This window comes from Danio rerio, chromosome 13, assembly GCF_052040795.2.
Source record: "Danio rerio strain M-AB ecotype USA chromosome 13, GRCz13ab, whole genome shotgun sequence".
Classification (NCBI taxonomy): domain Eukaryota; kingdom Metazoa; phylum Chordata; class Actinopteri; order Cypriniformes; family Danionidae; genus Danio; species Danio rerio.
Genome location: NC_141033.1, coordinates 34,170,601 through 34,187,342, shown reverse-complemented (window position 1 = coordinate 34,187,342; position 16,742 = coordinate 34,170,601). Strand labels below are relative to the sequence as shown.

General features: G+C 37.1%; 1 protein-coding gene across 1 annotated transcript; it reads right to left on the bottom strand.

The window, feature by feature from the left end:
- Positions 1-3,072: 3,072 nt before the first annotated feature.
- six6a (SIX homeobox 6a) lies at positions 3,073-5,332 on the bottom strand. Its single transcript, NM_201105.1, is given in 2 exon segments — positions 3,073-3,567; positions 4,573-5,332. Coding segments are annotated over 2 exon segments (738 nt in total). The 5' UTR covers positions 5,145-5,332; the 3' UTR covers positions 3,073-3,401.
- Positions 5,333-16,742: the final 11,410 nt, after the last annotated feature.

The window sequence follows — 16,742 nt, the reverse complement described above, 5'->3', positions numbered from 1 at the left end:
TTTTCCTCCGGGTAACACTAAAATTGTCTAAAAAAAAGTCTCAATGTTTTTTCTTTATTTAGTGAATCTCAATAAGGCTATCTGCTGAAAAATACTGAAGAAATCCTCAAAATTCGCCGAGATAAGATCGTCATGCCAGTTTTTGTGAAAAACTTCCCTTTATGTTTAGTTAAAAACGTCAAGTAGGTTTGAAATATGACAACTTACTCTTTGGTTATAAAGTGATTTAAAAGACAAATAAATCCAATTCAACGCTTTAGATAAGTGTTAATTGCGGAGAGTAAAAGGGGCGATCTGTAGCTGTCCACGGTACTGAACAGAGCCTCTATCACTGAAAACTATTTTGTTACAGACTGAAAATCCGCGCATTTTAATGATTGTGGAATTCATAGACATCTACAATTTGTCTATGTACCTTCACAGCATTTATAGCCTGTGCACATTTTCTATATCTTAACTGGCGAATAATCCTATAAACTGAGCAGCAAAATGTATTAACTACTCCGTCAATTCTTCAACCCAATTTACACACTTGTCCAGGTTACCTTCCTAATAAAATTGGAAACGTTTTACTAAGACACTTTTCTCTTTAAAATTAACTTCATATTTGTATGTAGCTAGTTTTGGATGAAAGGGCCAGGTGAATAAATAATGACCTTTATTTTTTACATTTTTACAGTGCCAGTTTTGTTAATCGTGATTTCCAGGCTTTTTTCAAGGTTGTTGTAGGCAGTGAATCTGTCATGGAGTATACCACGCCGCATTTGACCACCAGAGGTCGCAACTAAAAGCTAGAGAGGCATATTAAGTTGTCAACCCTGATTAATTAACCGCATGTTTGTTTTACACTTTTATATTTATCTACGTATGTATGACCGTATTTATCTGCGCATATATGATGAGAAGTATTGCAGTAATTAAAGACCCGACGTTCAGATTTTATATTAAAAAAAACTAAGTAAAAAGCACACTAAGTTAAAAGCTTTTTTATTTATTATTTAGTAGTAAGCTAAAATGTTCAGCTAAAATTATGCCTGATTTTTTTCTTATTTAGCTTTGGTTATACAAACTGTTGCAGTGACTCTAAATTATATTTTGGACTTGAATAAAGACCTTCTAATTTAGATGTAGCCGTTTATTAGCCTTTGTCAGGATTATTAGAAATAAAATTACAGTTGTGTTGTTTTCCAGTGCACTTTCTCACTGAACAGGCAGCTTTATACTATATAAATACAAGTCGATTTTTAAACTAATTTTTGTACCAAACACATAAACAAACGCTACCCGAAAACAGTTTTGTTTCTTCGCAAAGAAACGTAAATGCTAATTGTTTTACCCCCTATCCGGTTAACTCATTTGTTTTGCTTCAAGCTTTAATGTTGCATCAACAATTATTTTAGGGATTATTATTTTCATTATTATATAAGGTTAACCCTAAACCTAACGTTAGCCTATATGTTATTACGCTTTTAGCATTTTGACCATAGTTCTAGTCAGCAAACGTCTGAAATGAACGTCCCAGAACGTCACACACTCTCTCACACAAATGAAAAAAAGTTAGGATTTCTGTACCTCTGGCAACCCCAGCAGAGAGTTTTCATGCTGAGGCTTTGGGGAGGGGAAGGCGGGGTGCTTCTTTGTTAGCTCGGCCCTCTCCAACTCGTCATTAGTGCTGATTACCGTTGACCAATTTGACAATCTTATTGACTGCTAAAAAGACTTTTTCATCGTCCCACCCTGCACTCCCCAGAGCTCAAAAGAAACGGAAATTTTCCACCATTCTGTATCCAGTGTTTAAATAAAGCCGTGCTCCCTTTCCCTCCCTTGCTTTGGCTCCTATTTTCTCCTTTTTCTCGGAAGGAACACTTGGTTTGGCCCCGCCGTTGTTCGGCTTGAATGAAGATTGAAAATACAGCTTGTGCTTTTTATTGGGAGCGTTAATGAATGGCGCGGGTTAAACCCAGGTGCGCACCGCGGACCCTTCAGGCAGTTTGGAAACAGAGGCTCTGTGTTTTTGCGCCTGCCCCTTCTCTTATTTGCGACATAAAAACCTTAAATAGTTTAGAGCAGTAAGTGTGACCTTGCTTTTAAAATATAATGAAATATTTACAAACATTTATTATTCAACTTAACAAAGAAAATTTCTGAAAGGATAGGACACAAAAATTAAAACGCTGCCCCTTTTTTTCTTTGTGTGTGTGTGTGTGGGTTAAGTTCTGGAATAAATATTTGTGGTTCGGAAAATGTGTCATTAGTCACATCATATATATATATATATATATATATATATATATATATATATATATGCAAATAATTTGACAAGGCGGATTAGATCAACTATTTTATAATAGAAAATGTTAATCTAACCAAAATAAAGATACATATATCTGAACGAGTATAAAATAGACGTATGCATTAAATACCTAAATAAATGTGGGAGTCACCAATTAAATGAATACACACAATCCTGCGGTACAATTAAAAACAGCCAAACATATTTTCAGAAATGCGTATCACAGCCAAAGCACCTTTAAGTTGTTTTTATGAAGCTTTTCATAAAATATGAAGTGTTTAAACAGCAGATCACAGCTCGGTTTGTGTTGACATCCGGGAGAGCGTCTCGGCCTTTCGCTGACCCTGTGCTGTCAGAGCGCATTACACCACGCGAAGCATTTTAGCCAATTACTGCTCGAGTGTGAGAGAGATTGAGCTCGCAGAGAGGCATTAAAACATGCAACATATTTTGATCCCCGTCTGTTCTAAATCTGTTCTGCAGCATATGACATTCACATTTTGAACTGCATATGTTTAATTTCTAGTTGGCACGTGGGCCACGGTAAAATAAACCTAAAATGTTGGATGGCACAGTTTGACTCAATTTGTCTGTGTGGTGAATAAAGTACCGTTGAAAATTTACGATCATTATTTAGTTCAACAGTGATTTTATTATTATTTTTTATTTGTATTAATCATGGTTATCTTCCCTCCCCCCAGAAATTCACGACGCGCAGCATTACGCACAACATAAATGATAATAAAAAGCACACAAATAAAAGGCCTAGGGGCCGGTGATATTATAAATAAGCAAATAAACATCATTTATATATTAAAAAAGACAAACATTAAAACATTATTCAGTCTTTTCGTGATAAAGTATGCACACATACAATAATAAGCTCGACCCTCAGATGCTTTTCCCCCAAATACTCCCTTTTTCTGTCTTCGTGAGAAGCACTGCCCATTTCGATCAAATCAACGAATGGGAAATGAAAGTGTGTAATGGTTTTCGTCCATCTTTCATTTTAGCCTATCTTTGGGCCGGTTGCAGGCACTAAAGTTTTTTTTTTTTTGTGAGATTGTCTCTTACAGTTCTTCGGTTTGCTCTTTTGAAGCCTGTCACGTTAGATGTCACATTCACTGTCGCTGGAGGTGATGGAGATGGCGGAGGTGGCGGCCTTGCTCGAGAGACTGACTTCTGGGCTTGAGGCGGGACCCAGGCGGTCTACTGTGGTGTCATCGTCCCCCAGCGATCGGACCGAGCCACCGGACAGAACTTGCTGCTGTAGCCTACGGGGTTGGAACGAGACAAAATGTCAATGAGCATATATCGCCATTCATAGCTTAAAATGGAGACGGGAAGTGATGATTTTACACTGATACACACATTACACACTGATGCTCTGTTTAAATTAATTAATTTCGGGTTAGGATAGATTTTTGGTAAAACACACACACCTTTTGGGTGTGGGGAAACAATAATTTGGCTTGTTTGACTATAGTATTCTTTTACACCAATAGAAAATATTAGTGGTTGTAAATGCATTTGTATTAAGTAAAATGACTTAAATAAAAAATCTGTTCTTTTAGCATGAATAGTCAACTTAACGTGATAACGAAAAAAGGATTGTGCACAAATAAGTGATAAAAATAGACGTTAAAGCATTGAAAAACAAACCACGAATTACAGATTTTTATTCAGAAATTTTGGAGGATGTGAGTGAAAAACGGGGCATCTAGTATACTGGGATATCAGCATGTATTTTTAGATTTTCTAATCCAGACATTTTTTGTTTATGATATCGATTAAGTAAGAATATGTTAGTGTCATAAATAATTCTGACAAAAAACATCATACATCAGAACAGATATCTAAATACCTTAATTTTTAAAAGGTGAATTCTAGCTTTGCCCACAACAAGCTTACACTTCTACAAATAGCCTAAATGTTCCAAACTACTTTTCGCCTTTTTAAGCCATACGTGGTTTTCAAAATAATGTTTCAGTGAATTATTTAAATAAATGTTTTTTTATACAGCATTTTCATAAATCTGAAGAACCCTTTTCCACTATGAAGAACATTTTTTTCAAATGGACAGGTTTCATGGATTTTAAGGATTCTCAGGCTGATCCACAGAAAATAAACGTCAATTTATGCGTGCAGTCGATTTGCACATTATCTTATGCTAAATTACGCCATGAACGAATTTGACTTTTTTATTATTAAACAGTTAATAAATAGTCTAATTACAAAAAAGACACTGTCTTTTTGCAGTTTGGTAGAGATGTGTGTACCTGTTCTTGGCCGCTGCCGCTCGGTCCCTTTGCCTCCGGTTTTTAAACCAGTTGCCCACTTGCGTGGGTGTGAGTCCAGTCGCCTGCGCCAGTTCTCTTTTTTTGCTGGGATTTGGGTAAGGGTCCTGCAGGTACCACTCTCTCAGCAGATGCCGCGTTCTTTCCTTAAAGCAGTGCGTTTTCTGTTCCCCGTCCCATATCGTCCTGGGCAGTGGAAACTTCTTTCGGACGCGGTACTTGTCCACGGGTCCTAACGGACGCCCACGGAGTTTCTCAGCCTCCTGGTAATGCGCCTCGAGCCAGAGCGCCTGCAGTTTTGCGTGTGAGTCTTTGGTGAATTTGTGGTTCTCTAGTATGTGGTAGAGCTCGCGGAAGTTGCCCGCGTGAAAGGCCACGACCGCGCGCGCGCGCAGGACAGACTCGTTCTTTCCGAGCACATCGCAGGCGGACGGCGCCACCGGGAGTGACCAGAGAAAGCGGCCGAGCCTCTCCACGTCTCCGCTCTCCTCGAGCGTCTCACAGACCCCCGCGACCTGCTGAGGGCTGAAATTCAAAATGGGCAGCTGGAACATGGAGACTGTAATGTCTCTCTCCTTTGGTCCTCCTGTCTGGTGCTGTTCCTCGTCTGTCTCGCCCCTCTTTTTGTTAAGCCTGTCTGTCAGAAAACGGCAAAAGTTAACAGCCGTGTCACAAAACGCGCCGAGGAGCGGTGCCGTGCGGCAGGCTCAAGCAGCCTGAACGGCAAAATCTCTTCTTTGATTTAGTGTGAGCATAAAAACTGGAAAGCAAGGTGTTTTCAGAAGAGCAAAATAAAAGAACATTTAGCCCCTGCTGCCGATATTCTATTGGACTTGTCAGATTGGCTGCCTGGTTGCCATGGACACACGTCAATCACTGTCAGGTTTGCCAATCACGCGTGAAGCTGCACTAGATTTCAGCACCACCCAGCGCGCAACAGCGCCTTTCAGTGAAAACGTCAAAGCGTCATTTTGACCTTTACGTTTGTGCTCAGAGACGCTGAATGCAATGTTGTCATTTGGCGGAAATCTGGAAGCAACCCCCTCCGAGTCGTCGATAAAACGATGGGAAGGAGTGTCTTTTAAAACAGAGTACACACTATAGGTTGAAAGACATAAGTATTTGACAGATAAAAAACTGAGTAGGGAGGAGACATAATTATTAATGACTGACTATTTAAAGTTAGACTTTTCAAAAGTTATTTTAAACTTAATTTGGCTTTAAATTACCCATGAGTATCTTAAAACGAATCGTATATCGACATAAACGAATATCGACATAATATGACTTTGTTTTCTCACCCTTTTTTGTGCGCGCTTGAGGAAATGGATAAAGCCTGAAGGGACCTGATATTATTTTCCCATACGTTCAAAGTTTCTTTTGCATGTTTCACATCAGGGATAAGCAAGGATTTATTCTTGCACTGAGGATGCGTTATAATGCTTCTCGGGCAAGATAATCAGAATTATAAAATTTTAAATACATCCATTAACAAAAATGTACATTATCTACATTCTTCACGGAACATAAAAGCCAATAAAACCTGTGTTTGTATGAGACAGATTAAACTTGTCAGTATATTGTGGTACTTTCTAAATAATTAACCTACATTATACTTTAACATCAGTTAACCTTAAATGTGTTTCGTTTTACTGATAATTTTTGTATTTTTCTTTCTTTCTTTCTTTCTTTCTTTTTTGTTGAACCTACCTTAAATTAATGCACAGAAAGCAATAGCCTTTAGGATGACATGTCAAAAACAGATCACACACAATATCCAGCCTAATAGTTCAGGGCGGAGGATCTTCGTGTGTTTGGCAACATTGATAATCAATTATCCATAGGCCCAAACAGGTTAACTACAAATAACGTGACAGTTGGTCATAAGAATGAGATGTAGACACAATAAGACGATTACAGCCAGGGTCCATTTAATCCTTTCCATTACATTTTAACGCCAACCAGGAAAATAGGGGGGTGAGAAGGATTTGCGAGTTCCATACATGGAGAAAACCAAACTAATAAAGGATACCCCAAATGCTGCAAAATATTCTACAAAGCAAGTTAAACGGTAAACTGGCGTTTTCTCTTAATAACATATGTTATCACCCGACGACAGTGCAGAACAGTTCATTAAAATAACTGTTAGTTCACAATCAGACAGTCAAACTATTTTTACCAGCTAGCAATTCGCCCTATACGCCAACTTCAAGTCTTTATGCACGGTAGTACTTTCGCAAATAAAACCAGGAGAGTCCGCCCTGAACGTTCACTTGTGCTCCTTTGAAAGCTTTAGTGGCGAAATGACAGTCCGCGGCATGCTCATGCGCGAGCACGGTATGGAGCGCGCACGAGCTGAATAATAAGGATTGCACGCATAATGTAATGCCTGACACCGCTATCCCTGGACGACTGGGAGGGAAAATAGAGAGAGTGAGTAAAGATAAGGAGTTACGCTCATAAAAAGAGCTCTGTACTCTGCTTGTTCCCTAATTCAAAACACAAACGCAAAACCGGCATGCTACAACTCCATTAAAAACTTTGTTAAAGCAGCGCATATGACGCATGAATTGCATTCATGTATAAAAAGTGAAACGTGTGTATTTACCAGATAATTTACCCAAGCAAGTAGGTTGCATAAGTTACAGCCAAAATTTAGATGTGTTTTCTGTGAATCAAACCCTGCTGATAACATCTTCTATTATGATTATAGTTATAGGAAAACTGAAAGCTCAAAATATAATAATAGTAGGCTAAATGACATAACAAATAAAATACACGTGTTAATGATACTTTACAGAAATGACAAAAGTGGTGCTGTTCATTAATTTTAAGTGGAGACGCTTATGTCAAAGCTCGCGTCAGAGGTCACAATGAATGGCAGCGAGTGGGGAAGGGGGGTTTGGGGTCTAGTTGAAGCCCAAGGCCTATAACCGCCATATTTGGTCCAAGTATTAGGAATGAAAAAACAGTCTCCAGTATTTAAATTATTGCATGGTTTGTTGCACTACATTTCACGGCGCTGTTATTTTTGAAAGGAAAAATGTTTTTTTTTTTTTTTTTTTTTTTTTTTTTTACCGGTCTGCCATGTCATTTTCTGCCACAGTGCTTGTTAATGTCAAGATGATTGAGATTTAAAAAAAAAGGTTTTTGTTTTTTACTTAGCAATTCCGAGTCCAAGGCGGTTTTTTCTAGACAGGCTAATTGCTTAGCTGCTTCTAACAACTGTTTTACGACAGAATGATAATTTTATGCAAACTACTCGACTTTTTCCCTAAAATGTAGTGTTTCTCAAAGTACAAATGACATTCTTTACATGATTCCCGTAATTCCTGAATGTGAAAGCTTCAGTTGTTTCGACATACATAAAAACAGGAGTCAGAATGTTATGTTAACACCCTAATGCAGTAAGCTGCAACACGATTGTACTCGTGTGCTGTTTTGTGTACTTAATTGTATTGTGTTTGACACAAAAAAATGAAAAAATTCTATACAAAAAAACTAAAAACTTTTTTTAAACTAAATTATTAGCTAATATTTATCAACTAATAACATCAACTTAATTCCTTAATGTCCCAACACAAATCGATTGTATGGAACCAAACCTTTTTATATACAGTTTAAAGAATTTCATTAATCATTTGATTTTTTTAAATAGAAAAAAAACGTATATCCAACACAAAAGTTTGACAAATTGCTGTTTTTAGTCCAAAACAGTTAAAATATTTATGAAAAAAACTTTAAAGACTCTGACTGTTTGATCACTAGTGAGACTTTTTAGCTTCTTTTCATTTTTGTTAAGTCATTAGGTCTCCACAAGTTGCAGTATTTTTAATACCATTGCTGTCATGGATATTCATTTATAAACTGAACCAATATCAAGATAATTTTGGGTTTTATAAATGTACCTGAAACAGGAAAGTGTTGTTTCAGTAAAAAGCAAAAACTGTTCCATATAAAAGATGCAAGGGGAACTTCAACACAGCACATTTAAAGACACAGAGTATAATACTTTTCAAAGGTATGGGACAGGCAAGGTTTTATCAAGAGAAATAATTTCATTCAGCCAGGATGCAATAAGTTTAGAAGTGAATTTCAAACATGTGCTTTTACAGCCTTCTTAACACACGATCCTGTAAAATGTCTTGTTAAAATATTATGCAGCACAAAACCAGTATATCAGATTCATTTCTGGACATGACAGAAGACTGAAGTAATATGGAGTGATGCTGAAAATTCAGCTCTGGCATTACAGGAATAAATTACTGAACCAATTAATATAAAACACATTATTTTAAAATGCAAATAATTCACAACAGTAGTGTTCTTGCTGTATTTTGATCTAATAAGTTCAGCCTTTAGTAGGCATAAGAAATGCCTTTAAAAACATAAAAAAATAAGTTTTTGTTTTTAATAATATATACCATTATTGACTCCATGCTGCATGCCAGCAGCCGTTTGAAACCACATTCTTTCTGTCAAACAGTGGTTTCCTTTAGGCAGAGCTCACTCACACACGCACACACACACACAAAGAGGAGAAATGCCATTCGCTTTGTTGTCCTCTCAGCTGGTTGAAGCCGAACGCTGGATGACTCCTATAGGCCGGGGATTTACGTTCTAATTAAGATATCATGTCTGGCAGAGCTGGAGTGGCTTGCTAATACTCCACTGGCCCAGATAATAGCAAAAGAATGAGGGATTCAATTAAATAAAGTCTTTGCTTGCTTTCGTACATACACAAACCAGATGAGTTACAGAACTCTGTGAGCGTGTGGGAGTGTCCTCATGACAGATCGGTGTCCAGCCATGGCATTGTCCCATTCGGATGTAATCTGGGATTTGTGGTAACAGAGAAGACCTCTTATCCTATGACCCTTCTGGCTTATCCTGCTCTCTCTCTCTCTCTCTCTCTCTCTCTCTCTCTCTCTCTCTCTCTCTCTCTCTCTCTCTCTCTCTCTCTCTCTCTCTCTCTCTCTCTCTCTCTCTCTCTCTCTCTCTCTCTCTCTCTCTCTCTCTCTCTCTCTCTCTCTCTCTCTCTCTCTCTCTCTCTCTCCCCCCCCCTCTCTCAGATATATACCAGCAAAATAGGGATAAAAGACATCCATTTCCCAACACAAGAGAATCCATCAGACATTCGGTTTCTGTCTTTAGCATTCAGTTTGTTGAATACTGTCAGATTATTAAAGCCAATACACACCAAGAACACCAAAAACTATAAATTATAAAAACATAAACACAACTTTGGGTAAAAAATGGACAAACCCAGCTGTTGGGTTAAAATGTAATTTAAATTCAAATGTTTTTAACTTTTTTTTAGTGAACAAGGTTATTAACAATGGTAATAGCAGAATTCCTCAACATCGACTTGCTTTAATGGGTATAGCATGGTTGATCACTATATAAAACTTAGTAAAAACATTACTAATGTTATACACTCTAAAAAATGTTAAGTTATATATTTAACCCAATGGCTGAGTGCTTGGGTTATTTTTAACCTTTATTGGGTTATTTATTAATAACTCAACCAGTTGGGTTAAATATTTGGTGCTTTGTTGGGTTATTTTTAACCTTTATTGGGTTATTTATTAATAACTCAACCAGTTGGGTTAAATATTTGGTGCTTTGTTGGGTTATTTTTAACCTTTATTGGGTTATTTATTAATAACTCAACCAGTTGGGTTAAATATTTGGTGCTTTGTTGGGTTATTTTTAATCTTTATTGGGTTATTCATTAATAACTCAACCAGATGGGTTAAAAATTTGGTGCTTTAATGTTTTTTTTTAACCTTTATTGGGTTATTTATTTAATACCTCAACCAGTTGGGCAAAATATTTGGTGCTTTGTTGGGTTATTTTTAACCTTTATTGGGTTATTTATTAATAAAAAAAACAGTTAGATTAAATATTTAGTGCTTTGTTGGGTTGTTTTTAAGCTTTATTGGGTCATTTTTAATAACTCAACCAGTTGGGTTAAAAAATCTGTGCTTTGTTGGGTTACTTTTAACCTTTATTTGGTTATTTATTTAATAACTTAACCAGAAAAGTTATAAGTTTTGAATTTCAACAGTCAACTGATTTAACTGACATAAAACAGCAGTATTATTATGCATAGGTAATGTTGTTTTTGCATTATAAAGTTTATTTAAGCTCTAACGCAATTTTTAAAAATCAAATTATTTCTCTGTGTCGTGCTTTTTATATCCATTTCACCAGCACTCTTAATTATTGATGATTCAAACATGCACTTAGCTGAATGGATAAAAACGCTTCAGTGTCTGGAACTTAATGGGAATAAAGCATTTTCAATATTTTTGAAAACTGTATGATATTTATTTACACAGCCATACTTATAACAGTACTAGTAATAGTAGCAACAGTAATACTAGAATAGGAAAAATGTACATTTAATCAAAATAACCCAATGCAGTTTAATACAATTAAATTAAGTTAGTTAATTTAGTTTAGTTTTTAGCTTAGTTTAGTTATCCTATTGTAGTTTTTGTGTGAATGGGCCTATATGATGTGAGATAAATAATGAAAAAGATGTAAAAATACAACAAAAAGATCTGCATACTGTTCATTTTAATTAGGAAATAAATAAAAAAATAGGAGATTCATTTTTATTAGGAGATAAAACACCAATGTTTTGGTCAGAGACCTTCATCAGACTCTAAGCAATATTTGAAAAACATCTATTGTCTGCATTGTCAGGGCCACAGCACAGTTGCAGCCGATAAGTAGTAAGGAGTGTGTCTATGAATATGTCTGTTTAGGATTATATGGGTGTATTTGTTTTGGTGCATTTAAATTTCAACATAGTTTGGCAGAATTCACTTAAACTTGTTTAAAAGAAAGCCATGGAACAGACCAATCATCAATGAGTTAACAAAATTACAAACTCTGAATGGAAGCAAAAAGCAGTGCTGAGCAGATTACATACAATTTGTTATTTCTGTTATTAATTATTATTTTGTTTTTTTACAAATCACATGACTGTGTTTAGCAATGTACATTAGATTACTCATATTAGATTATGTTTTCTGAAAACTTCAGGATAACTTTTATGTTAATCACCATTTTAATAGGATAATTACTATAAAAATAAACACAATTAATATGAGTTGAATTAATGACTTAATAAACAATAATAATTTAATTAAACAATGAAAATGCAGGAGTAAAAGAAATACACAATAAAACACTTTAGGACACAAATCTTAAATAATGGATTTTTCCTCCATCTCAATGTAACTAATAAATTACATCAGTGAACTGTGAATATAAAAAATGTGCTTTTAAATTATTGAGATAATAACTCGTCTCAGTATTTAAATTTTAAGGTCAATGCGGTTTGACTGACAAAAAAGATTGGGAATCCCTGCATCACACAAGCAACCATAATTGACAGTGAAAACAGTGATGTTAAAGCTCTGCAGGTTTAAAATATTTGTATCTGTTACACGCCATTAGTGTTTAGTAATTTGAGTAAGTACTTTTAATTTATACATGGTCTGACAGAGAATTGTCCCAAAAACTGTACCATTTAGCGTGGGTCTGAAAATTAAAGAAATGTAAAAATGGGGGAAATGTAAAAGGGAGGAATAAAATTCAATATAATTTAGAGTTAAATTAAATCGTAAGCCAAAGGTTGGGTTTGCCTGTTTAGATTTAATGTTGAGCGGAATCAATGCAGCATTTTGAGTGCATATACTGTACACCCAATATGCAGACATGATGACAGACCTCTTTATGTGCACAAATCCCATTGCAAAAAAACTGTCACAAACATCCACCAACGGCACACCAATGGCCAATGTTACCAATTAACACTGGAATCCCCCATTAGCATTTTGATTTGCATTACAGAAATTAAATCAACAAAACAACAACCCTTGGCTTTTAAACCCTGCAATGCAATATCTAGTCCATCACAAACACAAATGAGACAGCCATTTTTGGTCTACATTAACTGTTACCTAGCAACCAAACAAACCAGCACTGGAGAAGCTCCACTTACCCCTGATCTGAAAACCACTGCTCGGTAACAATGCTTGAAGACCTATGGTGACATATGGAGTCTCATATTTATTTTCCTTCTATCTTTAAAAATATAAGGGACTTATAATGAATTTAAACAAGATATGAAGAAATAGCTTACAATGACGCAGAGAAGGCGCCATGGAAAAGGTTGCTGGTTCAAGTCCCGACTGGGCCAGGAGGCATTTCTGTATGGAGTTTGCATGTTTTTCCTGTGTTTGCATGGGTGCACTGGTTTACCCCCACAGTCCAAAAAATGCGCTATAGGTGAATTGAATAAACTAAATTGGCCGTAGTGAATGAGTGTGTGTGAATGAGAGAGTGTGTGTGTGTGTGTGTGTTTCCCAGTGCCAGGCCATGGCTAGAAGGGCATTTGCTGCATAAAATAAATGCAGAGTGACCACCAGAGTAATTGGCGGTTCATTCAGCTGTGGTGATCCCTGATAATTCGGGAACGAAGCCAAACTAAGTCAAAAGTAAGTGAGTGACAAAGAATTGCTTGAAAAAAAAGAAGAACTCTTCTTCTTCTACTACAACATTACAAGAATAACAATAATGACACAATGGGGAAATATCCCTGAAATAATTTCTAGAACTATTTATTTTCAGCTAATAAATTGTAAATAAACTGGCAGCCAATCTGTGATTTCTAGATCATTGTATCTTTCGATGTCACCAGTTCATTCAAGTCACCTAGAAAGGCTGATTTTTGAAGCTGAACATTGAAATAATGAAATGGTCAGTTCAGAGTCCTGGCCTAAACCTAAATGAAAATCTTTGGTCACAAAGCTATGGCAGTGAACTAAGGGAGAGACTGAAGAAGAGCTGAACATTAATACACTGAACATACATAATCTGGGGTCGCTACCGCGGAATAAACCACCAACTTATCCAGTATATGTTTTACGCAGTGGATGCCCTTCCAGCTGTAAGCCATCACTGGGAAACATCCATACACACCCATTCACACACAAACAGTACAGACAATTTAGCTTGCCCAAATAACCTATAGAGCATGTCTTTAGACTTGTGGGGAAACCGGAGCACCCGGAGGAAACCCACGCAAACATGCAAACTCCACACAGAAATGCCAACTGACCCAGCAGAGGCTCGAACCATCCACCTTCCTGGAGTAAGCCGACCGTGCTACCCACTGCCAACGTGCAGTCCAAGACCTGAACAAGAGTGGAAAAATGTGAGACTTAAGTGATTTCTGGTAATGTCCAATGAGACACAAGTGTTGTCCTGTGAGTGTAAGATTAATGTCTTATGAGAGACTTCTGATGTCTTGTGAATGTAAGACTAGCCATATCTTGTGAGAGACTAGTAATGTCCTGTGAGAGACTGGATGTCCTATGAGAGACTGGTGATGTCCTGTGAGAGACTAGTGCTGCCCTGTGAGTTGCACTAGTGATTTCCTGTGAGTTTAAGACTAGTAATGTCCTGTGAGAGACTAGTAATGTCCTGTAAGTGTAAGACTAGTGATGAGAGACTAGTGATGTCCTGTGAGAGACTAGAGATGACCTGTGAGAGACTAGTGCTGTCCTGTGAGAAACTAGAGACGTCCTGTGAATGGAAGACTATAGCTATGTCTTGTGTGAGACTAGTGATGTGCTGTGAGAGACTGGTGATGTCCTGTGAGAGATTAGAGATGTACTGTTAGAGCCTGGTGATGTCAGATGTGCTGCTTCCAGAGGTGAACTGAAGTTATTTAAAGCCAGGTCTCCTACACTTTGAACTTTGTAGTTGGCGTAACCTTCAGAAATGTTAGCTGTAATATTTCTTCATGCTGCACTCATTGCTGTTCTCTAATTTTGCTTACTGTATTTTCTGTATAAAGGCTTTTTTTTTCGTTTGAAGTGGGTTGGTTAGTTTAACACAGTTCTACAAGCATGCTAATGCTACATCTGAAATTCCTTCTAAGTAAACAATGCCAGAACACCAGTTCACCAGCTAACCTTTGAAATGGAAACTATGATAGTAATAATTTCAAATGAGAATCTACCAAGAGTCATTCAGGTAAGCCATTGCACTACATATTCTCTAAAATAAAGAATTTAATTAAACAGGGCAACATACCATTCAGACATATGGACAGTTTTTTATTTTCAGATAAATAAATAATCTCTGCTTCCAAATGGCGTACAATCAGAATTCTCGGCTTTCAGGTAGTGGATAAACAGACTTTACCGCTGCTGAATAAGCTCAGCCACAGAGCTTACAGACAGACAACAACACTATGTGTATGTGTGTGTGTCGATGACAAGGTCAGACACGTGTGTGTGCGTGCATATGTGTGTGTCAGTAGGTTGTTTACGGCTGGGCTTGATCTCTGTTCTCTGGGCGTATGTCAAATGCCAATCTGACACTTTTGATTTTCATGCAATACATCCAGAAACTCTCAGCGTCAAAAGATTTGTTGTCTTGAGGCAGATCGATCAATGGTCACTAGTGACAAGTATGCATCCAAGCTGTGTAGGTTACTGAGCTAAAGATGAAGAAACAATGAGAAACAGGTCATCTCTCCAGGAAAGCATTGTTATTTATGTATTGGGGGGATTGATGCAGTGATTTTGACAGGTAGTGACAGCAGAGACTCGTCTCACTTTGAATCCCAGCAGGCACACACATGCACAGCAGTGAGTAAATGCGCTGTTCTGATGGTCTGCTCTCTGTGCTTGATACTCGTACAGTGAGTGACTCATAAATCTCAGATCAAGCCTTAAGCCTTGCAGCAAGACAACGTTGTACTAGATTTAGCTTTTCTCTGTCTCGCTCTCAGTGTCTTACACAGAAGTGGTCTGTAGTTGACTGAGTTAAATGGGAGACAATCTATCCTGCTAAACATATACTGTACAAGGTAATCCTTTTTAGACAATCCGCTACAAAGACAAAGCCATCTGGTAGGGTTGTTTTAAAGTTCAGCTATCAATATTGCCATTGCCTCCCTTTGGTAAGCATGTTGTTGCCATTTTTTGACATGGCATCAACTTCTCATTGACTTTTGAGAATTGATTTAAAGGGGTAAGGTCTAGATCGGATATGCGGCTGGCCGGAAGTTCGATATGCACATTAATAAAGCAGCATTTTTTTATAACACTGTATAACAATAATTAATATTTTTACAGTTATGTGAGGGTTGGGTTTAGGGTTGGGTTGGGGGTAGGCGTTCAAAAATAAAATGTATTGGGTTATTTAATAGATAACATAACTAATACTCGGTACAACAACTGTTTTTACATTACTGTGACGGTTGGGTTTAGGGTTGGGGTGGGGGTAGACGTTAATAAAATAAAACAAATGAGAAATTTAATAAGTAATAGAAATAATTCTCGTTAACTTCCGGTCGCAAACGTATCCGCTCTAGCAACAACCATTTAAAGGTGCAGTATGTAAGATTGACACCCAGTGGTTGAACTAGGTATTGCACTCCTGGTTCAAAACACGCAAGTGCAGGTTGCCAGATTGAGGACTAACAGAAGCATGTCTGGCAATCGAGCCTAAAGGCTGATTTAAACCATGTTTTAATTAAAAGCACGACACGCAAAAGAAGGAATATTTTCCATATTAAAAGCAATTTTTGTTTTAACCAATACCTAAAATTTATATTTTAAAAACAGCTTCTATTTCTTGCAGCTGAACAACAGTAAACACTGATAACCTCAGTTACACCTCATCTGCTTTATTCAGTGTTAAATGCTAATAATGGGAGTTTGAATGCACATTAACATGCCATTTATTGCCGTAATACTGAAAGCAGCAGCAGACCTCAGATCTTGAAAATATAATAAACCAGCCTGATCTCACGAGAAAACGTAAGTATTTTACGTTTTGCCAGTTTAGTGGCTAATTCGTACGAATTTGTACGAGTTCAGTCGTACGAAATGGTACGATTTTAAAAAGGAGGCGTGGCACCTGACCCCACCCCTAACCCCAACCGTCATTGGGGGATAAGCAAATCGTACTAAATTGTACGAATTAGATCGTACGAATTCATACGAATTAGCCACTAAATGAAAAAGTTACGAATTGCCGTGAGATTGTGTTGAATAAACCGATTGAAATGGAACTTTAGAACTGTGACTCAATGCAAGCCAACACATATCAGTGAT